We start from the raw sequence: 25,096 nt of genomic DNA on the forward strand, positions 1-25,096 counted from the left end.
TCCCAGGTGCTCAGATTACAGACGTGTGCCACTATGCCTAGCTTCTCTTCATTTGGTAAACAGAGGCCAGTGGCTTCAGCTTTTCCCTACCGAGCCATTCAACTCCTCGGGTGAAAGGTTCAACCCTGCCTCTCTTCCTGGCTTGTGGATCTCTTTCCACTGTGGTCATATTCATGTGCTAATGACATCCATCACATCTTGCTTATACAGAAATCACACTCAACAGGACATTCTGGACCTGCAGGAAAGTACTGAGAAATACATGAGAAACAGTGCAGAATTCCATGGCTGGTATCCCACACAGCCCTGGCTTTCCTCTCTGGGGCTCAGGACCTATCTGACAATCTAGAGAAGAGGACACTGTAGCTGAAGCCGGCTGAGGTCTGTGTGTAAGCTGTGCTCCAGGTTTAGAATAACTCTGGGACGCTGAAACACCAGGCCAGCCTCCATGAGGCCTGCAGGGGCAGAACACACTGGCCTCCTGACCCTCGGTCTGCTGGCTGAAGGATCTCTCCCAGACTAGGTGGTGAGAAGGCATGTTGGGTTTCCTTCAGAGCTGCCTGGAAGCAATTTGCAGGAGGCTGCAGCAGGCTGGCTCTGCCTAGTTCCTGTGAGCTGCCTCTCTTAGATTAATGAAGCTGCCACCACCCCCTTTAAAGACACTGCCTTTGCAGAGACTTCTGGGTCCAGCTGCCCATTCCCCAAATCAACACAATGCTCTTTTCAGCAGAGAGGCTGCCTGGGTGAGACTGTACTCAGGGAGAGGACTGGATTCTTCTAGGAGATGGGTTGGGATGCTGGACGGTTCAGAATGGACAGAGACCCATACCTTGGTGGCAGGCAGGTCCTGGTGGGGGCCACAGGCAGGCTGCTTTCCTGGGAGAAGGTATGCCTGGAGGACTGAGACGACTTTGAGAAGGATGTCGTCAAGGATTGCTGCCCCCATCAACAGGCCCATGTCACACACCCGCAGTGCTTCGGCCACTGCAGTGGCCTTCTGTGGTGCCTGACACAGGCACAGGGTCTTCAGGAGGCAGCCGAAGGAGTATACGCGGCGCCATTCCTTGTCTACATCTCGCCAGGGCCCAGTGTTGAGCTTCTCCCAGGAGTAGTCCAGGATGGCCTCGTTGGCCTGCAGGCACTCCTGCCAATGTCCTGCATAGAACAGCCCCACAGCCTGCTGTAGCAGCATAGTCATGCTCCTGTCCACCTTCTCACTGAGGTCCAGCTTCAGCTCCCCCTCTGTATCAGGCAGGAGTACCCTGAGGTCCTTCCAGAGGGTGCTGGACCCCACCAGGGGCTCTGTAGGACCCTTAGTGTCCTCTGACATGATCCGCACCTGAGAGGAACAAGACAGGCGTCAGAGACCACACACACCTCCTACAGCTCAGACCAGCACTTTTAACAAGGTCTTCGCTGCCGGCTGCCCCACGAGTGCAGGGCCATCTTCGGGGTTCTCGGCTCTATTTTCAGGACCTTGCACAATGCCTGGCACTCTGCACACTGGACAGATGTCCATTCAGGGATGTGTGCTGTCCTCATCTGGAATGACTCCACCATGCCGCCTCTGCCTGATGGACTCCTGCCCAGTCTTTCAGGCCCATCCTAAATGATCGATGTGAAGTCTGAGGTTCCACAGGAGGGCTCTTTTTACAACACTTGTCACAAACTACATCCACAGGCATGTTCGTGTGGTTTGCCTCTCAAGGCTGGGCTGTGGCACATCCCATTTGGGTTTCCCCAGAGCCTAAAGCTAAGTCTCAATATAGGTGCAGAAGGAAGTGCTCTGTTTAAGTGTCCCCAAAGCCTGTGTGTGGAAGACTTGGTCCCCAGCCTGTCGCATTACTGGGAGTGGTGTAGCCTTTTAAGAGCCGGAACCTAGGGTGAGAAACTAAGATCATGGAGATGTGCCTGTAAAGTTGGACGCATTAAGACCCCAGCCTTGTTTCTTGGTCACCATAAAGCGAAGAGGCATCCGCTACCTCATACTCCCACAGTGATGGATTGAGTTGCCACAGGTCCAAAGCAACAGGGCCATGCAGCCCTGGACTGAAACCTCTAAAACCACAAGCCAACACAAACTTTTCTTCTTTTTAATTTATCCTAGGTATTTGTTACAGAGACAGAAAGCTAACAACACAAAAACCTAAGCAGAAAGAAAATGCTCAGCACTGGCAGTTTGGTGGCTTAGCCTGGGTGTTGTGTGTGCATGACAGTTGCTATTCTAACACTAAGAGGACCTGCAGCTCACGGACAACACGGCTCTCTATCTGTCCCCTCTATGTTCTCAGCACTATCCTAACAGCTGTGTCATCTGCTATGGGTCAGATGTGACTTATCCCTAAACTTTCATGGGCTTGGAGTTTGGTCCTCAGAAGGGGGACATTTAAGAGATGGGGCCCAGAAGGAGCTAATTAGGTCATTGAGGGCACCATTGCGGGAGGGGATCAATACCCGAATTACAAGAGTGGGCTAGTTCCTACAAGGGGGTTGTTGTAAAGTGATGTCACCCTCATTTGGCCTCCTTACACATGTATGTGCCCCCTTTCACTTCTCTGCCTGACGTGGTGATACAGCTTGGTGGCCGGTGGCCCTCATCAAATGTCTGTACCAAGCTGTTGGGACTCTGCAGCCATCAGAATTGTGAGCCAAGGAAACCTCTTCTCTTTATGCATCCCCCAACGTGTGTCAGGCAGTCTGTTACAGCATCCCTAGATAGAGCAGGACATCCTCTGCCTCCGATGATGTTGAGTGATGGGGACCATCATGATTTTGGCAGAGATTGTAAATGGTCAAATATGAAACATTAGGCTTTTTTGTCCACACAGCCAGAGTTGCCACTACTCTACCATTCATGAACCAGAATAAACAATTAAGGGTGGCTATGTTCCAATAAAACTTTATTTATAAAAAAACAGAGGGTGCCAAATGCAGTCTGCCAACCCCTGCTCTTTGTGTATTGGAGTTTTACCCCTGGGTTTCATCCCTGGCATGGGGTAAAAGAAAAGAATGAAAAGGAAAAGATTCTCCCCTCCCCCTTTTTGCAACAGGGTCTGTCTGTGTAGTCCTGGCTGTTGTGGAACTCACTATGTAGACCAGGCTGGTCAGATCTCTGAATTCAGAGATCTACTTGCCCCTGCCTCAGGAGTGCTGGGATTAAAGGCCTGTGCCCCCCCCCCCCCCCCCCGACAGACAGAAAAGATACCCTTTAACTTCTTCTTGGCTTAGTCAGACAAGCTTCCCATGTAATTTACTGTGACAGAAGCAAGTGTTACAGGAATACATGCAGTGACTGATGTCTGGCCACAGACACCTCCCACAGGTACCCTAGAAGGTGGAAGTGGAGTGCTCTAGGGCTCCAGGGAATAAAAGTCTCAGGTAGCAGGAAGCTGCCACATGGAAAAGGGATTGTGGGAAGGCCCGTAAACCTGGACAATCCACACAGGAATGGCCTGAGCAAAAGATAAGCACACTTGGCTGGTTAGCAGACTACTGCTGGTAATTCTAACGAGTGAGTCTGCACTGATGGACAGATAACAGCCCCTACAGACGTTCATATCCTACCTTTAAATGGTGATTATGTCACCTAATAGGGCAAAAAGGACTCTGCAGGTGTGACTGAGAATGGGACCTGAGATGGAAGATCATCCTGGATTATCTGGATGGGCTCCTGTATTACATTAAAAGGACTGCTTTGGGCTAGAGTCAGAGTTGCAAGGACATGTGACTTCAGAAGAATGGTCAAGGAAAGGTGAAGTGGCTGGCTTTGGTGACTAGTTAATGGGCCACAAGCTGAGAGGAATTCAGAGCAACTTCCAGTAGCTGAGAAAAATCAAAGAAATTGATTCTTCCCTGGGGCTTTTGGAAAGAAAGTCAGTCCTGCTGAGCTGTTGATTTCAGCCCAGCAAGACTGGTCAGATCCCAGCCCACAAGCCTGCTGTTTACAGCCAGTGCTTGTGGTAGCATACTTCAGCAGCCAGATAAAAAGAAACCCGTGGTACTGGAAAGTGACAGACACACGAGCCTGGAGCTAGCATCCTTAGCGACTCTCTACTGACCAGTCAGCTAGTATGTGTTGGCTCATGCCAACATGTTGGAAAGGCCACAGGCAAAGAGATGAAGAGAGCCTATAGCTAACAGAGAGCAGGGAGCAAGAGGCCCCATGTCCAGTAGCTGCCCAGCCCATGTGGAACTCTGACAGCAGAACCTGGGGAGCATTGGTCCCTGTCCAGCTGAGTCATTGCATGAGAGCTCAGCCCAGAACAGAGCCTTGTAAGGGATTCTGACACAGAGGACCTGGCCAAGCCATGCACCCACACCCAGCTCAGAAAAACAGTCCTAAGTGTGCATTGTTTGAGCCACTGAATTTACAGTCCACCATGCAGTGTCACATCTAACTCACACTCCATCTTAACTTCAGGGGCACCCAGGGTCCTATTATTCCCAACAAGGGGATCTCTGTTGCTCAAGCTGAGTTCCACAGGCTGAGTAATTTGGAAAGAATAAAGTTTAACTAGCTCATGGTTCTGGAGGCTGAGAAACTGATTTCACACATATGCTTCCAGTTCTAACTTATACTTCAGGGGTGGGTGGAGGCTTTTCCTACCTCCAACAAAAGAGCCTCAACCATCACCTAGCTCCATCTCTGAAATCATTCCCTTCTTTGGCCTCTCAACTTCCATTCAGTTGGACAATGGTCCAGAAATCACTTGAGTTATCACCCAATGCCGAGTTTTTTGCTGTTATGAATCGTATATAAATATCTGATATATAGGATATCTGATGTGACCCCCAAAGGAGTGAGGACCCATAGGATGGGGACCCCTAGTCTAACTTCACCCTTAGGGAAACTGACCAAACTCTCCATAGAACTAAAATCAAGGCTAGGAAAAGCTTCTTCCTCTAGACCTTTTGAGAACCTGCTCTCTCCCCCCAATCTCACACACCTCAGCCCCTTCGAGGTCCCGTATGGTAGACCTATTCTCCCCGCCCCTGGGCATTTATTCTTCAGACACTTCTTTGCTCCCACAGGTAGCATCTTGGTCAATGGCTATGGCAATGAACTCGCCTCCTCTCCCCAGCCCCTGTCCCCACTGAGGAGAGACACAGCCCTCCAGATGCTAGAGGACTTACCTGTTTTACCTGGCAGAGGCATACCACCCCATCCTGGGCTCCAAATGGACAGGACCCCACAAAATTATTCTCCTGACCCCGACAGCCACTGAACTAGAAAACTTCCCATCTTGGACACACCCCTCCTGTCTTAAAAGACCTGCCTACTCATACAGAATGGTCCCAACTGGACCCATGACACTAAAACTTGCTAGGCTCCCTTCTGCCCCAGAATGGCCAGCTGGAACTGACCCTAACACTTACTCTCTTCCAATCTGTACTAGTTGGGTTTTTCAGGAGGAAAAGAACAGGTAGAATGAATATATATGGGATTTATTAGAGTGACTTACAGGCTGTCCAGCTAGTCCAACAATGGCTGTCTTTTTTAGAAGTGGGGGGAGGAGAAAGGGGATTTATTAGAATGACTTACAGGCTGTGGTCCAGATAGTTCAACATTGGCCGGCTATGGACAGAAAATCCAAGAATCCAGTAGTTGTTCAATCTACAAGGCTAGATGACTCAACTGGTCTTTTGTATATACAAGAACCCCAAAGAAGTAGGCTCTAATGCCAGTGAAAAAATGGACTTGCTAGTAAGGCAAGGCAAAGCAGACAAGGGCAAAAGCTTCCTTCTTCCATGTCTTATATAGGCTTCCAACAGAACGTGTGGCAAAGATCAGATCTGGATTAAGGTGAGTCTTCCTACCTCAAAGATTCAGATTACAAGTAGATATTCCATCTTCAAATTAAGCAGAAACCCTTCACAGGTGTGCCCTCCATTTTGCGGTTTTAGTTAATTCCAGATATAGTCAGGCTGACAACCAGAAGCGCCATCACACTGGAAAAACAAAATTTTGGCCACAGATGGTGTCTTAGTTACGGTTTCTATAGCTGTGACCATAGCAATTCTTACAAAAAACAAATAAACAAACAAAAAACATTTAATTGGGGATGGCTTACTGTTTCAGAGGTTTAGTCCATTGTCATCATGGTGGGAAGTATGGTGATGAGAAGGCACATATGGCGCTGGAGAGATACTGACCAACTGTGGTGGTCTGAATAAGATTGGCCCCCATAGACTCATATATTTGAATGCTTAAGAAGTAGCAGTAGGAGGTGTGGCCTTGTGGGGATCAGCAGGAAGCACTGGGCCTGGCTGGGGCATTTGAAACCTCAAAGCCCACCCCTAGTGACACACTTCCTCTAACAAAGCCACACCTACTCCAACAAGGCCACACCTCCTAATGCCACTCCCTAAGTGTTCAAATACATGAGCCTATGAGGGCCAATCTTATTCAAACCATCACAGATGGCTAGCTAATGGCAAAGAATCCTCTCCAAAGGCCACCCTCCACCTGGAGGTGAAGGCTATGGACATCTTTGTCCCCATCCACACCTTAGATCCATGGGGAGTCATGCTCTCTTTCCCCTCAGAAAAACCAAGCCAGTCAAACCCCAACCAACACCTTGGATCCCAAGGTTCCCTTCCTTAAAATGCTTGCCATCATAAACTGTAGCCATGAAAATGCTCTCTAAAATTCATCTTGGAAAAGACTGTTGGATCTGCCTGAGGGCAAGGCAAGTTACATAGTTGGACATAGGCTTAACCAAAATCCCTTTAACCAATGACTTCATGTTCAAGCCCTGTCTTTGGGCCTCGCTGGTACAAACTGTGGGTACAGCTGACTGTGTGGATCCCCATCTCAACTGCACTAGGCTAATCTGCAACTCAAAAGCCCCTGATGACACCTATCTCACAGGCCCCAAGGCCTCTTCTCTAGCTACCCCTCAACCACCCCATGTGCTAAACTGTATACTTAGTTTCTGATCTTATAGTCATCCCTGGGAATAAAATTAATTACCAGCCCACCCCTATCTAAACGAAAAGGGATGGCATATTACTTTCATTCCTATCGGGAGTAACTATGGCAAGGGCTATGTGTAGCTAGAGTTTTCCTGCCTGGCCCATAGTCAGGACAAATCTCTCTCACCCGCCAGTCCCACAGCCACTCAGACCCAACCAAGTAAACACAGAGACTTATATTGGTTACAAACTGTATAGCTGTACCAGGCTTCTTGCTAACTGTTCTTATATCTTAAATTAATCCATTTCTATAAATCTATACCTTGCCACGTGGCTCGTGGCTTACCGGCATCTTCATAGGCTGCTTGTCATGGCGGCGGCTGGCAGTATCTTCCTCCGCCTTCCTGTTCTCTCAATTCTCCTCTCTGTTAGTCCCGCCTATACTTCCTGCCTGGCCACTGGCCAATCAGTGTTTTATTTATTGACCAACCAGAGCAATTTAACATACAGACTATCCCACAGCAGCTATGGGCCTGTGAGGAATGACCATTGGACTCCAACAAGTACAACACAGCTAACTTGCTCAACAAATCATGGCTGATCTGACACTGGTACAAGACAGCATTGAAAAACTCCAGACTCAGCTGGACCCAGCAGCCATGGTACCACAAAATAGACTGGGGTCTGATCTCATTATGGCAGAGAAAGGGGGAATCAGTGCTACGGTGCTATGTTAGGTGAGGAATGTTGCTTCTACATGAATTTATCAGGTATCTAAGGGAGAATGCCAGACAGCTAAAAGAAAGAATAGACTCATGAGCCAGATGCCCACATCAAGCTGGACAGGCTTCTGGGGCACTTGGGAAACATGAAAAACCCTGTGTATTGGGCCCCTCATCATGACAGTTCTAGCTCTAATCTTCTGTCCTTTTGTTGTAAAATCCCTCTCTAATCTGTTGCAGCAAAGAGTAGAAGACCTTATCCCCTCAGCCATCACTCAATTCTTCCTGCCCAAAGACTGTCTCAGAGTCCTGTGACCAGATGAGCCCAAAGAGTCAATATATGGGCTCGAGAAACAGAGAAACATCTCAAGTCAAAAGACCCTGAAAACCCCCGCTTTTTCTCCCTCCCCCTTACAATGACCCTCTCCTCAGCACGAAGCAGTTAAGAGAGGATGTCCCTGTACCCCACTTCAGGGTTTAGAACAATGGAATGCCTTGGTTGTAAAACAGGATTTCTACAGGATTAAACCCTGCTTAGCTGTTATGTCAGCCCATGCATTAGTCAGGGTCTCTAGGGCAGTGGTTCTCAACCTTCCTAATGCTGAAACCCCTTAATACAGTTCCTCATGTTGTGGTGACTCCCCAACCATGAAATTATTTTGTTGCTACTTCATAACTGTAATTTTGCTACTGTTATGAACTGTAATGTTACTATCTGATATGCAGGATAGACCCCTGAGAAAGGGTTGTTTGACCCCCAAAGCAGTCGTAACCCACAGGTTGAGAACTGCTGCTCTAGAGGAACGGAACTGATAAAATGTGTGTGTGTGTGTGTGTGTGTGTGTGTGTGTGTGTGTGTGTGTGTGTGTGTGTGTTTTATTGATTTATTAGAGTGGTTTACAGGCTGCGATCCAACTAGTCCAACAATGGCTATCTACCAGTGGAAGGTCTGAGAATCCAGTAATTGTTCAGTCCACAAGGCTGGATGTCTCAGCAGGTCTTCAGTATACAGTGAAATCCTGAAGAAGCCAGCTCTAATGCCAGTGAAGGAATAGACTTGCCATCAAAAGTGAGGGCAAGCAGGTAAAGAGCAAAAGCTTCCTTCTTCCATGCCCTTTATAGGGACCGACACCAGAAAATGTGGCCCAGATTAAGGACGGGTATTTCCACTTCAAATGCTTTAATTAAGAAAAATCCCTCAGAAGTGTACCCAGTCACTTGGGGTTGAATTAATTCCAGATGTAGTCTAGCTGATAACCAAGAACAGTCATCACAGCCCAGACAGGAATGTAGCCTGTCTCCCAAGATAATCTATCTTGCTTGAAACAGAGAATTCCAGGAAATAGGAACTGCAGACCCACATGTAGTCCTTACAGCTGCAACAATTTCCTCATTCCTAAGCCCAGCACCCCGCCCCTTTAAAGGGTTCCAACCAGCTTTTTCTCTTACGGACATCCCTTTTCCCACGGAAGAGTTTGTCCTTCACTGTTTGAAATAAATACTCCCATCTGTTGATGTCAGATGCTGGGCTCTCTCTGCCTTGTATCTCTTTATGCTGCCTCAGAAACATAACACTTATATACTGCTCCTTCCAATGGCCTGGAAGATAAGGGCCTCAAGTTGCAGACTATATGAAAAAGCATTCTGGGAGAGGGCCTCACACTGGCTGTAGTAAATCATCCTCTCTCAGACACATGAGCTAGCCTTAGTAGTTAAAAACAATTTAAATGACACCTACCGATTTGTGTGTATGTGTATACACGTGCTATGGTGAGCTTGTACCATGTGTATGTGTGGAGATCAGAGGATAACTTCAGGACTGGTTTTTCTCCTTTCGCCATGTGAGTCTCGGGAACTGAGCTCAATCTGTCATGCCTGGCAGCAAGTGTGTCCCCTCACTGAGCCCCACCTTAGAACTGTTGTTTATTCTAATGCAGAGTTCATCAGTGAATGTCTAATACAGCTGATGTTAAAAGACAGTCTTCCAGGGCCGGGCGGTGGTGGCGCACGCCTTTAATCCCAGCACTCGGGAGGCAGAGCCAGGTGGATCTCTGTGAGTTCGAGGCCAGCCTGGACTACAGAGTGAGATCCAGGAAAGGCGCAAAGCTACACAGAGAAACCCTGTCTCGAAAAACCAAAAAAAAAAAAAAAAGACAGTCTTCCAGAGGTGGGAGTTTCAGCCCCATAATGGCTGTCAGACTGCCTTGGTGGCTACTTGAAGTGGCTTCTGACAGGTCTACTGATTGACATTAAACACAAGTTTCCCACAGGGCCCTTCTGTTGTCAGTGTGAAGAAACCTCACAGTGAGTGGCATGCTGACCTCAGTAGTCTCATGGCTACCTCCCCAGCCTTTCCAGAACCTGCTTGGCCCTTTAAATAGCCACTATCTTTATATTACTCAACAGACATCCATCCAAAATGACTCAGTGAATCATTTTAAAAATAAATCATTATAGATTTCTGAGGTCCAAGTTTTGATGATACAATATTATGTTTTTGGTTGTGAGCCTAGCCTTTAACGGCTGAGCCATCTCTCCAGCCTGATGGTACAATATTATGAAAATATCTCTTGTAGTCTAAATAACTGGAACTTTTCTGGACCTCACAGCTAAAGTTAATAACACACCTTGAGTCAAGCCTCAAGACGGCCATGCTATTGTGCACTGTTGGTTAACCTGCCTTTAAGAGAACACTGTGCCAATCAGCGTTACTTGTGTTGGGTTTCCCATGAAATCAACTTTAATAACCTAAGCTAATGCATAGCTATAATCTTAAGTAATGCACTCTTTCATGCTGCTGAACTGTAGAGAGCCGTGCACAGCCGCGCCTCAAAGATGGCGCCGGCGTCCAGCTTCCACCTTCCCGATGGCAGGTGTTCTCTGGGATAAACAATTCCTTATTTGGCTTGGGCGTGGAATCTGGCTTGCTTGCATATGTCTGACCCTATCGGCATTGTCCACGTGGCACTACGGGGTTGGTTGCCCAGTGGCTATAAAGGGCGTGGGCTGGCTTTCCCGGGAGTGAGAAGATGGCTTTCCCCGGGGTCAGAAGATTGTTCAAGGTTCCTGAATAAACTGCTTGGAGAAGAGCCTGGTGTTGCGTCTTCCTTGCTGGTCGAGGTGGATGCGACAAGTGGTGTCCCATACGGGGAACCTTTAAGGCTCAGAACTCTTCGCAGTCAGGGCAGTGCACTGGTAAGTCCCCAGGTAAGGTGGGGATCCGCGACAAAAGTGGGAAAATTAAGTAGAGCCGCAACAAAAGCGGACGGGAAAATTAAAACGTAGAGCCATGACAAAAGCGGACAGGAAAATTAAGGAGTAGAGCCGCGACAAAAGCGGACGGGAAAATTAAAGAAAGTGAAAGCAGGTGAAGGCAAAAGTGCTGCTAGTATCATGGGCGCAACTTCTTCACACCCAATTTTTCTGGCTCTTAATGAGCTGCTCCTTTCAAAGAAATTAGAGATTAAGAAGAGTACTTTAGAAAGATTTCTAGAGGAATGTGATGTCGTGGCACCCTGGTTTGCAGTTTCCGGAAGCCTCACGGTAGCTTCCTGGGAAAAGTTGGGCCGTGATCTAGACTTTGCTGCAGAACAAGGGATGCTTAAACATGGGGTTAGACCAGTTTGGAAATTAGTGAGAGGGTGTCTCGAAGACCAGTGCTGCAGCGATGCGGTAGAGAATGGACAGGCAGCCTTAGAAATGTTGCAGGAGGAAAGATCAGAAAAGGCCATGTCGGCTAAAGCAGCATCTACCAGAAGTAAAACAAAAAAGGGGGAAGAAAAAACAAGGTTATATCTTGACCTTTCGGACCTAGAGCGTTCCGAGTCCCCTATCTCTTCCCCTGATTCTGATGATGTAGAGTCATTATGTGAAACCTTGCAGAGCGTGAGAGTAAGAAAGAAAAGGGGCAGAAATAAAGGAGAAAGAGAAAGAATTAAAGGATGTGAGTCTGAGTGTGGAGCCTCTCCCTCAGCTCCTCCACCATATCTGGAATCTGCCTCCATGTCTAGAGTTGTCTCTATGGGGAATTCTTTTAACCCGGAGGTTTGGAGACAGGTTAGAACTGAAATGCAGCTAGCTTGCCCAGTGTTTCTCAATGCCCAGACTCAACAGAGATACCACGAACCTTTGGATTTTAAGGTCATCAAGTCTCTAGCAGAATCTGTCCGGACTTATGGCATCACAGCCTCATATACTGTTGCTCAAGTGGAGGCTCTGCACAGAGTTTGCATGACTCCATCCGATTGGATGAATCTTGCTCAAGCATGTCTCAGCGCAGGGCAGTATTTAGACTGGAAGGCATTTTTGATAGAATTTGTCAGTGAACAAGCTGCGATTAACAGGGCTGCAGGTGGAGGTCAAGCAGCTTGGGATGTAGACATGCTGCTGGGACAAGGCCGATTTGCCAATCAACAAAACGGATATCCACAGCAGGTTTATGACCAGATAAATCAACTAGCAACAAGGGCATGGAAGTCCCTACCTAATAAAGGGGAAGTGAGTGGCAACCTTACTAAGATCCTTCAGGGACCTATGGAACCTTTTTCAGATTTTGTGGCCCGCATGGTCGAGGCTGCAGGCAGAATCTTTGGGGACCCAGATGCCGCAATGCTGCTTATAAAGCAGCTAGTTTATGAACAATGTACCAAAGAATGCAAGGCTGTGATCACCCCTTATAAGAACAAAGGTCTAGAAGTATGGATGAAAGTGTGCAGAGAATTAGGGGGACCTCTAACGCAGGCCTTGCGGCTGCAGTTATGCAACTTAGTAACAAGAAAGGAGGGAACACTGGGGCATGTTTTCGGTGTGGAAAAATGGGCCATCTCAAACGTAGCTGCCCTCAAGGAGAAGGTAACCAAGGATGCTTTGAAATATCTTGAATGTGCAGGACTGATTAAACCCTCTAGTTCTGTGAGCTCCTTATTTCAGCAACGATTGGTGCGACGGGCCCCTCAGACAGGGAGACGTGATGACACCCCGGAAGCTGATGTGCCTGATCCTGATAGCCCTGATTCTGACAAGCGTGCCAGCGGGAGCAGCTGAGGATCAACTTACGAGCAGAACCTGGTCGGTGGAGTTTGATAACCTGACCCAGATCCTGTGCAATGAGATCGTTGCGGTCAACTCCACCCGTGTGCACCTGGCCTCTGCTGTGGAAATGATGTCTTGGCTGCAAAATTCTATCACCCTTTTAAAGGAGTGGGCGGGATTAGGTGCCCTGGCAGGCCTACTGGTACTTGTCTCCCTGATGTGCCTGTGGTGCATTGTTCGTTTAAGGGTTTCTCAGCAGCGCAATGCAGCCATGATTATCCAAGCCTTTACAGCCATAGAGGCTGGACAGTCTCCCCAGGCCTGGCTGGCCGCATTAAAAGCTTGATCGTGCAGGATGCGAGGCTAGTGCACTGCACTTGGGTCTAGCTGTATTGCAAAACCCAAGAAGAGCAAGTCTAATTCCATGTGGGTTGATACCCTAATTCCCACCTCTGCAAAAAAGGGTATCGGACGGGTCAAGTGTTCTCTGGGTGGATGACACCTGGACTAACACCAGTACAATGTCCAAGTTGTTTTTTGGCAGAGATTAGACCTCTGCTCTTGCCTGCTGCTTAAAACAATAAAGGGGGAACTGTAGAGAGCCGTGCACGGCCGCGCCTCAAAGATGGCGCAGGTGTCCGGCTTCCGCCTTCCCGATGGCAGGTGTTCTCTGGGATAAACAACTCCTTATTTGGCTTGGGCGTGGAATCTGGCTTGCTTGCATATGTCTGACCCTATCGGCATTGTCCACGTGGCACTACGGGGTTGGTTGCCCAGTGGCTATAAAGGGCGTGGGCTGGCTTTCCCGGGAGTGAGAAGATGGCTTTCCCCGGGGTCAGAAGATTGTTCAAGGTTCCTGAATAAACTGCTTGGAGAAGAGCCTGGTGTTGCGTCTTCCTTGCTGGTCGAGGCGGACGCGACACTGAACCAGACACTGCAATTGAATTATTTGCTAAAGGCAGCAATTACAGAAGTTGAAAGCAACTTTCTAAAATCTACCTTAAAAGTTGTGAAAACAGCACTTATGGATATTGGTTGATAAACATTGATGGTCATTGTTTGGGTCAGTTGAGCTAGTTAGTGACTTAGCCCTTTGTAAAACCCTGTTAAAGATGTCTGTAAAGTATCCCATTCATTTCCCATGTGATGTTTTCTGTGCTGCTCAATGTTACAGGAATTTTGGCTATGTTGTGGTCTGACGTCCAATGGAATAGAGCATTTGGTTAGAGAAGCGGGGTTCACATTCAGCTGGCTGGAATGGATCATGGAGTTCCCTGGTGGATTCGCACTTGAGGAAAGAAAGGAAGGCCCTTGGAAGAGGATGAAGCCTAGGGGTGGTGTGGCCTTTTCAAGCCGGGAAGTGAACCGTGGCTGTGTGTTGTGGTCATTTGCGATTATCTCAAGCTTTTATCTTTAATATTTGCCCCCGAGTTTTATTTTATAATAAAAGAAATCACATTAGTTCAATACAGAGTAAAGCCCTTTGTGAGGGACAGACAGTCACACAACACAGACACAGACAAATTACACACAAGATAGACACACTCAGAACAGACACAGGGTCAAACAGATTCACAGACAGCCTGCAGGCAGGCACAGATTCAGACTCATGCAACAGACAGACAGATGACAGAATACACAGGGAGCACGAAGGAAGTAGAAAATGCAAATCTGGACTCGATCTTGGCTAAATGGCGCTAAGGGGAAGTGCTTTTCTTTCTTTAACATGCCATTGATGCATTATTGGTAATCCTATAGTCGCTAATAGGTATAATCCATGCACCAGGTGAAGCCACGTTTTGCCTTGGTTTTATGACCAATTTTCCAAAGTTTCTTTATAAGAGTTCCAGGATTCAGCAATTATCCATAGTGTGGGCTCCTAAGCTCTATGAATGTTTTCAGAGGAGCTGGCCTGGTGTGGGCCGGAAGCAACAGCCTTCTCGTGACCAGCAGCTTGAACAGGCCTTCCAGTGTATGCACCCTGGATTGTCTTTCTCTATGGCCTCAAGCCCAGGCTTCAAGTCAACACTCCAGCACTTGCCCAAACCCTGATCTAATATAGATAGGACCAGCCTGAGTAGCCCTGTGATCTGGTTGTAAGTATGGACTAGCTTCCTATAACCTCTCACTGAACTGCCTCTTGGAAAAGGCTGTATTAACCAAACGGCCCTCCACAGGAGGGAGTCAACTATATGGTGTATAAACCAGTCTTTCACACTGTACCTAAATTTTAAGCCTTTAAATTGGCTTCCCAGAGTACCATATAAAAGAGTTTACTGTTAGTTGGGTAAATAGCCTTCCAATAGTTAGGTATAGATGGGCTAACGATGGAATTTGCCATCTAAACTAGGATGCTATACATTTAGGTGCCTAGACAAAATCTGGGATTATTCCTGGTAAAATGACACCTTAATTATCGAAACACAGGCTACATGTACTAGTCTTAATAGCCTCATATGCTCACATTACAAGTTTCTCTTCCCCAAATGCAACAGGTATCGGCCTTAAAGATGTCTTGCTGGACACAGAAGGCTTTTTGCTTTTGTTTTGGAAGGTAGTAGGGGCTCTCAATGTGTAGTCTGACGAACATGTGTCCTTGCTTGCAAAGCGGCCCTCAGGTGCTCCATGCCCACCTATCAGGACAAGGCACTGCTTTCGGATAAAGGACAGCTACAGGCTTCACAAAACAACTTTTCTCTGTAGCCCTAATTCTAAAAGGTCTTTAAATAAAGGCTTGTTTGTTGGTGTACAAAACTACCCTTTTTGGGAAAGGATGTCCGTCAAAGGATGCAGGACCTAACTTGAGTGGTTCTGTCTGGCTTTTGTAAGTGAACCAACCTAGCAGGAGCTAAGGCCTCCTGCAGCTCACATCAGAAACAAAAGAGGCAAGTATAGGCTGGATGCACTTTTTTAGGACGCATTACTGAAACCGGTCTTGGTTGCTGTGAGAACACAGGCCAAGCGGGTTGCGGGAGGCCTCAGCGTTAACAAACTTCCAGGAAAGCACGTGCAAACCTTCACTCAAACTACCGGCAAACCCAGCTGCCCACGCCCCTCTCTGCTTAGTCTGAAGGACTGGCTAAGTGTGTCTAGGCAGAAGACGCCCTGACTCCCAGGAAGTCTCTGGTCGGCTGCGCGGGCTTCTGTCCACTTTCGGGGGACAAGAGGGTTTGGGCGGGTTCCAGGGTGGAGGTTGGAGACAGGCCCTTTTCCAGCGGTGGCCAAAGGCACACTTTCCTGACAGACAGCACAGCAATGTCGGGTGGGTCCATCCGGCCACTTGGCCTGTCTCCACAGTTGAAACATTAACCGAAGCCATGCAGGGAAGAGAAAGGTGTGTGCGGAGGGAAACACGACAACCGCTGCAGACGCACGGCAGTCCGGTCGCCAAAGCAGTTTCACGCATGCGCTATTTGCCACCCCTAGAAACTTACGTCATGCGCGGGCACTTTCCCCAATCTACAAAGGAAGCAGCTTCTAGAGCGGCTCCCAGGCCTCCCAAGGCGCCTGCGCGAAGCCGTCCCTTCGCTCGCCCGCTCTGCGGCTTTAGCGTGGCGCCTGCGCAATTTGTCCCTCACGGCCCGCGCTGCGTGTGTGAGCAGCCCGAGGTGCCTGCGCGCTGCGGATCCTCAACTAACCTCTCTGACGCCTGGACGGGGCTGTGTTTCTCATCGCTGGCGTCGACTGGTTCCGCCGAGGCGAAGATTCCACGGCTGGCCTTCTCGTCCTCACGACCTACACCGGGGAGCATCGATTGCTCCCGACTCGGCTAATCGCGACGAGAGCCTAGAGGAGCGCCGAGCGATCGATGCCCAGCCCCGCCCTCTTCGGGTCAAAGGCTGTGGCGGCTTGAGCTTTTTTTTTTTTCCCCCCGCAGGGTCGTATCTTGCAAAACAGTTTCTCACCCACGGTTTTACCTAATCCTTCCAACTCAGATGATTAGCTCTCCCTATTATACAGAGTAGGAAACCGAGGTGGAAGAAAACTGACCACAAAGTTTTGGAGATCACATGTATAATTTAAACCCACAAGTACGGCATCCAGGGCTGGTCGGGTGAGGCGGCCTTGATGCCTGTGCAGAGACAGGCAGGTGCAGAGCGGTGTGGGTGTCACCGCGAGTTTTGTGTTTTGAGCATTCTCTCCCGGTGGATTCCAGAGGTGCTGGATGCCTTGTAAAGATCTGCTAGCCTTGGGTTTGGGGTGTGACTGGAAATCCATTTACTGCTCAGCAGGGATGAGTCGGTGCGGCACTCCTCGGTTTCCATCCTCTGAACAATCCTGCTAAGTAGAGATGAGGAAGGGAGTGGGAGTTTTTGCTCAAGGCCAGTGCAACAGATCATCGTAAGTCAAAAGGTCTTAATCTGGTTCCTTTTCTGTGCCAGTTAAAGAGTTAAAAGGCAGAAGAAAAAAATCTCGAGCTCAACAGGTAGCAGCAGGCACACAGAGAAAAAGACCCTCTGCAAAGCAGATGGGGTGGGAAGCCGAAACTTCCAGTCTCTCCTCGAGGGCTGGGTTTTTTAAGTCTTTTCCTTCCCTAACTTAGGGTTGGTGAGTTTAAAGGAAGGATGTTTGATTGTTCTGCAATTGTTGTGTGATAAGTCCTGATCTGGCCTTAAACTTGAGCCAGTGGATCAGCAGAGTCCTGCCAGTGGGAGACAAAGCCTACAAGGCCTTTGTTTTAATCTGCCAGCTTTTGTCTCAAGTCAGAAGGGTGAGGAAGAAGTCGGCCATCTTGGAAATGCCACACCTTAGTAAGTAGCCATGGCTCCTCTCTATATCTGTGTCTCTACCAGGAAGTCTAACTCCTCTCAGTAGGGCCTTTGAAAACTTTAAAAGCATAGCTAGCTGTTGCTGTTATCACTGCCCTCAGCTATGAAAGGAAGAAATAAAGAACAAAAAGCTGTCATAACCACTAGGCTCACACGCTGGTACCTGAACCTGCTTACCTTCACCATGTAGTGAGTGCTGAATTTTACCAAGCACAGTAACCTTGGAAAACAGTGAAGAAACGAATCTTATCATCCCTATGTATTGCAGCAAACAACTTACTGGAGAAAAACATCCTTCCCATAGCACTCCAGGATGCTCCTTCATTCCCTGCAATGGGCCAGACAACCCCTTCAAAGTTCCATGCTGCGTTTACTAAGAGATTAGCCAAACCTCTTGTCTCCACTTATTCACAAAATGCTGGAGACACAAATTAGGCCCCTGGATGTTAGTTCCCATATAGATGCACACAGGGTGACTCCAGGGTGCAGTAACTCTGACCTGCTATGCTGGCATGCCACCCTCTTTATTTCACTCTCTGAATTTTCTAGTTTTGGATTTCTTCTCTGTGAAAGAAAAATTCAAACTGGGAAGATGATCAGTCAGTACTCTGCAAGTATGAGGTCCTGAGTGTAAATCCTCAGTACCCAAGTGCAGGAGCAAGTACCTTACAATTCCAGAATTGGGGAGGCAAAAACAGGAGGATCCCCCAGCTTGCTGTCCTGTCAGTCCAGCAGAATCAGTGAGGTCCAGGATCAGTGAGAGAGGCTATCTCAAAAATAAGGTGGAGATCAATTTGGGAAGATACCCAACATTGACCTGAATTCTATGTTCTCCCCCGACTCCTTTCTCTCTGCTCTTTTTGTCTAACCTTCAGGGCACTTGCAGACCTTCTGGCCACAGCTCTCTTACTGCAATAGTTGAATGAAAAAAAGAAATTAAAAAGGAAAGAAAAGGAGATGACTGCTCCTAGGTATGGTGGAGGAGAAAGTTTAATATAGGTAAAAGGGAGACATAGCCAGAGGCAGAGACATCTGGGAGAGTCCCTGAGCCCTGTGAGGAGAGGGGGGAAGGGAAGGAAGAGGGGAGAGAGGGGAACTAGGTGCAGCAGCTAGGAGGCCAAAGCTACAAAAGGGTGGGTAACTGTTGTGTGATATTTTTATTGTGTTTTGACAAACAACGCTTGCTTGGAGTCAGAGGGTGGAGCTAGCCAGTAGCTAACCATAGAGGTTTGGAGGACTGTAGAGAAAGGGTCAGGAAGTGCTAAGGTGGGGCTGAGACAGAATCTCGGCCCTTTTGGTGGGAGGAACAAAAGAGGTAGGAAGTCACTGGTGGCTGCTCCCCTGCTTCTCTGTTCTTTCAGGTTTTTACCCCAATATCTGACTCCTGGTTTTTATTGATAAGACTAATTAGATTTATGTATCATCTGGCACCCCATGTTGGGCACCATATGTAAACAGAGGCGTAGTTTTTCTGTCCTGACTGCCCTGTCCGAAATAAACACACAAAAGCTTATATTAATTACAAAATGCTTGGCCAATAGCTCAGGCTTGTTATTAGCTAACTCTTACATTTAAATTAGCCCATATTTCTATTTATGCTTTGCCATATGTTGGTACCTTTATTAGCATGGCACATTCATCTCTTGCTCCTTCTGCAACTGGCTGGCGATTCCTCAGACTGCCCTTCCTCATCCCATCATTCTCAGTGTGGCTTTCCCACCTCACTTTATCCTGTTCAGCTGTTGGCCAGTCATCTTGTTTACTAAACCAACCATAGTGACATATATTCACACAGTGTACAGAAGGATTCTTCCACAACAGGTAACCAAAATGACTGGACAATATAGAGAAGAGCCTCTGGAAGGAGGGCAGCCCGGCCCCTGGTCCAGAGAGTTCAGGGTAAGAGGGTGGGTTTGCCAGCCATACCCTGAAACAGGTAGGGACTAAGGGGTACTGGGAGAACCTGGAGGCCAGGACTGCTTTGATATGTTAAATAGACACCTCAACTGTTTGTCCTGGGTTTGAAACTTAACAACAGTAAGCCGTGGTCTCTTTCTTCCTTTTGAATATCTTTAAAATAAAAAACAGAACCTCTCTTTACTAGGTCTGAATTTGGTCTTTATCTGACAGTGGTTAGTGGGTGAGAGGCTGCTACAGAGATACTGTGGTTGAGTGGACGTTAGATTCTGAGTTGTCCAGACAGATCCCACAGCAATCACCAAAGGAGACTTGAACCCAGAACCTGCAGTTCCCAAAGCCCACTCGTACAGTGTTCCAGAACAGGATTCTGGCAGCAGTATGTGGCATGGAGTGCAGCCAGCCAGAGAGACAAACACTCCTTTGTCAGCTTGATTATGGTTTTTGTTTAGTGCTGGAGATAAAACTCAGGGTCTCACATGTACTCACACACGCTCCCACTGAACTACACCGCCAGCCTCATTTGTGTATTCAAAACTGACTTGTGATGAATTATAGGCATAAAGGAAATGTTTTCTTAAAAGAAAAAATTTCATCACTGTAGGGGTTTTTACTTCCTGTCATCTCTTTATCACAGCACCCCCCCCCCTCCATTCCCAGCAGCTTTGGAATTGGCCATTAAGCTGGCAGACCCATTTGAGAGCCATGAAAGGCACCAAACAAACAAAAGGAATCATTAATGCCCATATTTGTGATTTTTCTCCATTAGATCAGAAGCCTGTAATTTAAATATGTCCAAGTGCTCTGGGAACATTTGTGGCTTAATTATGAAATTTATTTAAAATATACAAATAACACTCTAAACTCAAAAACAACATTTAGTGTGGCTGCGGGAGAGACATTTAATGCACTCCAGTTCCTCAAAGAAGAGTGCAGACCTCCCAATTCCTGGCTCTTCCTTTTTTTTGCGTGATGGAGGGCTGGCTCCTTCTTATGCTATTCCCTTATTCCAGTTCCGTCATTGCCTGAGCAAGGAGCTGGTGAGCAAGCCTCCAGTAACTTCAGCAAGGATCTAGGGAGTTCACAGTAACCTTAGGATTGCCAAACAAAAATGGCCTTGGAAGCTGGAACAACAATAAAAGCCCAGACACAGAGTAGGGCCTTACTGCCATCTTCCTCCTCCATGGAATGGGCATAATAATCTATCTCCAAGAACAGACTGCTGGGCATCCCAAGCCATATCTCTTATTTAGCCCATCTCAAACCCTGTGTGTTCCAGCTCCCCCAAGTAATGGTGGGTCATCTTCTCTGCTCTATGCCCGAGGACCCAGAGGTGCAGGGTAGCAGTTTCCTCTGAATTGAGATATTCCATCTGAAGAGAAGCTCCTTAGGACTCAAGAAATTCTAAAGAGAGGCCCCTTAAGACTCAGGAAGTCCCTGAGACTTACCAGATGCACATGGTCCCTCCCTCCCTAAGATTACATAAGCAATAAGGACTGCTGAGGGGTGGAGCCTTGCCAACCTTTCCAGCTGTTTACAGGTGGTGCAGAGCAGTGTTCCAGGGTCCATCTTCCCAATGCCACCAGGGATCATTACTACTCATGAGGTTTGGATCCTTCGTGTCCTCCAACAGTTCATTTGTGAACAGCTCGGTCCCCACCTGATGGTGCTTTTCAGACAGTGGTTCTCAACCTTCTTAATGTTGCAGCCCTTTAATACAATTCCTTGTGTTGTGGTGACCCCCAACCATAAAATTACTCTTATTGCTACTTCATAACTGTAATTTTTCTACTGTTATGATTTGTAATATAAATATACAATATGCAGGATCTCTAATATGCGGCCCCTGTGAAAGGGGTCATGATCCACAGGTTGAGAACCACTGTGTGAGGAACTAATGAAAATTTTAGGTGGTGGGTACTTCTTTTTGGAGAAAGCAGATTTTTAGGAGTGTATCTTTGAAGGTCATATTGGGACCCTAGTTGCTCATCCTTTGTCTTTGCTTCCCAGCTGTCAGGAGGTGAACAGCTTTGCTCCACTATAGGCTCCTGCCATGACATTCTGCCTTAGCACAGACCCAGAGTGACAGGGCCAAATGACCATGATCTGAAACATCTAAAGCTACCAGGAAATGCATACCTCATACTCATATACCCTTTCTCCTTTAAAGTTGATTTTTCTCAGGTATTTTGTCACAGAGAGATATAGCTGCCTAATGCACTCCTTTGAGCCTTTGGAAGATAAAAAGGTCTTGTCCGGTCTTTCTTTCCCATGTGCATTAGTTACTCTTCTCATAGCCGTGAAACAATATCTGACGAAAGCAACCTAAGGAAGGAAGGGTTGGCTTTGACTTCCAGTTTGAGGGTACAGTCCATCAGAAAGGGTGAGATACGCTGGCCGGAACACGAAGCAGCTGGTCACATCGCCTGCATTATCAGGAAGCGGAGAGAGGTGGGTGCCGATACTCAGATTTTCCCTTTTTGTTCAGTCCTAGAGCCCAGTCGGTGGAAGAGTGCTGCCCACAGTTGGGTGGGTCTCTCCACCTCAGTTAACTCAGTCTAGAAACTCCCTCATAGTCATGCCCAGAGATTTGTCTCCTAGGCGATTCTAAATCCTGTCAAGTAGACATTGAGAGCTAACTACCATGGCGTGGGGAGATACTCAGCCAGTAAAGGGCTGGCTTTGCAACCGTGAGGGCCTGAGCTTGGATCCCTAGTAAAGTTTATTGGCATGGTGTGAACTTTTAACTCCAGTGCTGGTGAGATGGAGGGCAGAGACATGCAGATCTGAGGAGCTCACTGGCCAGCTGGCCTAGTCTGCTTGGCAAAGTTCCAAGCCAATGAAAGACCATGTCTTAAACAAAAGAAGAAAATGCCTGGGGAGCAACATCGAACCAAGCTTGCCTTTTGACCTCCATATCTGCACGCATATCTGAACACACACACACACACACACACACACACACACACACACACACACACACGTAAATGTTGATGTCATAGCCCCTGCCCTGTTAGGAAGATGGAGAAGTACATTGCATTTTGGGGCCTTGGGGAGCTTACCATTGGCAGGGAGAAGAAAAATGAAGATATAAACCCTACTATTGTAAGCGAGTGTTGCAACTCTGGGGGAAAGGTGTTCTGACTGTTTGGGGAGTCAGATGACACCTGGAGCTGCTAGGACAGCTCTGGCAGGTGGAGCTGCAATGGGGCAGCTCAGTTCTAGAGGGCAAGGTATCCTGACTGCTAGGAGTCAGGCTATATCTGGAGTTGGGGTGTGGTGGGCGATGGTCTCCCCGCAGGATGTAGCAATCCTGCTCCTCTTCTGGAGAGTCACTACAGCTGAGCTTTGCTCAATGCCCCCCCCCCAAGGGGGCCTTCCAAGCAGAGCTCTGCTTCTTCTCCGGCCCAAGATGTTGCTTCTTTTACTTCACTCTGCTAAAGGGAAAGATGTAGCACGAATCTTAAAAGGTCTTATTAATAAAAACAAACCTGGAGCCAGGTATTGGGGTGAAAGCAGAGAAGCAGAACAAGCCACAGCTTCCTCACCTCTCCAATTCTTCAGCTGATCCTGTTTCCTCAGACTAGAAGTCTCTGAGTTCTCATCCAAATGGATCTCAGCTGAACTGCTGCTAAAAGCCGAAAAGCTTAACTAGGCAAGTTCCTCATCCTCATGCCTTAAATACCTTTCTGCTTCCTGCCATCATTTCCTGGGATTAAAGGCTCTTGTTACCATGCCTGGCTGTTTCCAGTGTTGCTTTGAACTCATGGATTCATTTCAGATGGATCTCGGCCTCTGGAATGCTAGGATTAAAGGCTTGTGTGCCACCATTTCCTGGCCTCTATATGTAGTAGCTGTTCTGTTCTCTGACTCCAGATAAGTTTATTAGGGTGCACAATATTTTGGGGAACACAATATCACCACAGGAACCCCTGCAGAAATGTAGCAATCTCCTTACTTTTTCTACTCGGCCTTGCTCAGTCCCCTAAGGGATGTCTCAGCAAGATTTTTTTTTTTTTCTCAGTCCACTAAGGGATGTCTTGACAAGGTTCTTTTTCTCTGTATTGGTACATGAAGATCTTCACACCCAAGACTCTTTTGAGAAAGAGATTTATTTGGGAAGGAGGAGTCCAGAAGAATGGCTGTCTCTGCCAGGGTGGGAAAGAACAGCCCACAACTGAACAGGCAGGGTGGTTTATATAGGATTTCTTAGGGGAGGAGTTTCTCCAGGGAGAAGATTTTCTGTCCAGGGATTGGTTTATGGTTCCCCCCCCCAGGGATTGGTTAGTTTCATGGGTTAGGGGCAGAGATGGCCCTGAATTCAGAGCCAAACTGTGTTTCTTTCACTGGCCTTTCTTAGCTTTTTGGCTCTAATTCTAAGGCCAGGGCATATTTTTTTCACTGGCTCTGATTCTAGAGGCAAAGTGTGTTTCTTTAGCACTCATTTCAGAGTCAGGGCATGTTTCTTTGGTTCTGGGTTCAGGGATAAAGTGTTTCTTTCTCTGGCTCAGGTCCCAGATCTAGGCTGTGTTTCTTTCACTGGTCTGGGCTCCAGAGTCAGGGTGGGTTTCTTTAGCTGGCCCCTTTTGCCTACAACTATGTGTATAGTCATGAGATTATGTTATGAAATGCAGAAATACAATTCAGATTTCAGATCATGCTAAGTAGGCCTGGGGACAGAGCTCGTGAGAGAATGCTCTGTTGTGTGCACAAGGCCCTGCGTTCCATCCCCAGCACTGCAAACAACAACAGCAACAACAAAAGCAAACACCGAAAGTCAGGAAGTGGACGTTTATTATTGAACCATGACAGAAAAGCCCAGCGGTTGTTTTGGCTTCTCACAAGTCTGAAGCTATGTGTTCAAATGGTGTTGACATATCTCAGCTACTGTAACATCTACTTGCCTTTGAACTGACATGATTTCTAGGTAGATTCTTCTATGGTGGCCCTGACACCTCTGTGTTTGCTTAGCATCTCAAATGAAAACAGAGGACCTGTTTCCCAAGAGTTCTATCAAAACCCCATTGCCTTGCCATAAGCAGCAGACATACCACAGTGGTTCTGATGCTGTGACTGACTGAGACTGCACATGTGGATATGCTTAACTGACAGCAAAGGCTGGATAGATCCACGTGAAAGAATTGTGGAACTTCTGCTGAGAGCAAAGGGCAGGTGTTAAGAAGGCTAAATCTACTGTTAAATTATATCACAATAATAAAATCCCTGAGAAAATTGACTTAAAAGCAGAAAGGTCAGAAATGTCAGGTTGACGAGATGGCTGGGTGGGTAAGGGTGCTGCTTCCATCAAGCCTGATGTCCTAAGTTTGAGCCTCAGGATTCACATGGGAAGGAGAGTCTATCCCTGAAAGTTCTCAGATCTCCACATGAATGCTGTGGTGTGAGCACACTTATGTGCATGTGTGTGCTCGTGCACATGAGCATGAACACACACACACACACACACACACACACACATAAATAAATGTAATCATTTCTTTAAGAGGAAAGCTCTATTTTGCCTCATGTTCTTGAGGGCTCCAGTCAATGGTTGGTTGGTCTACTCTTTGGGCCTGCAATGTGGGGGAGTAAAATCCACTCAACTCAGGGCTAGGAAGAACAAGATCGGGAGGGATCTTTCAATCTCTACATTACCACCACCAGCGCCTAGCAGAGGGCACAGCCCAACAAACCCCTTTCTCACACTAGGATGAGGACCAAGCCTCCAGCACTTGGACCTTTGTG

The 25,096-nt window shown here is 47.5% G+C and overlaps 1 protein-coding gene across 4 annotated transcripts in view; it reads right to left on the bottom strand.

Annotated features, from left to right (window-relative positions):
• The window catches only part of Kdm8 (lysine demethylase 8), a 38,792-nt gene extending 19,327 nt beyond the window's left edge, over positions 1–19,465 (bottom strand). Inside the window, exons 1-3 of one of the 4 annotated variants that reach the window (XM_052760918.1) lie at positions 16,307–19,462; positions 5,818–5,949; positions 830–1,339 (exon numbers count right to left, since the gene is read on the bottom strand). In XM_052760918.1, the coding sequence (XP_052616878.1) occupies positions 830–1,330 (501 nt within the window). In that variant the 5' untranslated portion in view covers positions 1,331–1,339; positions 5,818–5,949; positions 16,307–19,462. Of the gene's footprint in view, positions 1–829; positions 1,340–5,817; positions 5,950–16,306 lie in introns of all 4 variants that reach the window. The other 3 variants (XM_052760917.1, XM_052760914.1, XM_052760915.1) reach the window with 3 other exon arrangements.
• Positions 19,466–25,096: the final 5,631 nt, after the last annotated feature.

The sequence above is a fragment of the Peromyscus californicus genome, unplaced genomic scaffold (genome assembly GCF_007827085.1).
Source record: "Peromyscus californicus insignis strain IS unplaced genomic scaffold, ASM782708v3 Scaffold_4__1_contigs__length_199733344, whole genome shotgun sequence".
NCBI classification, from domain to species: Eukaryota; Metazoa; Chordata; class Mammalia; order Rodentia; family Cricetidae; genus Peromyscus; species Peromyscus californicus.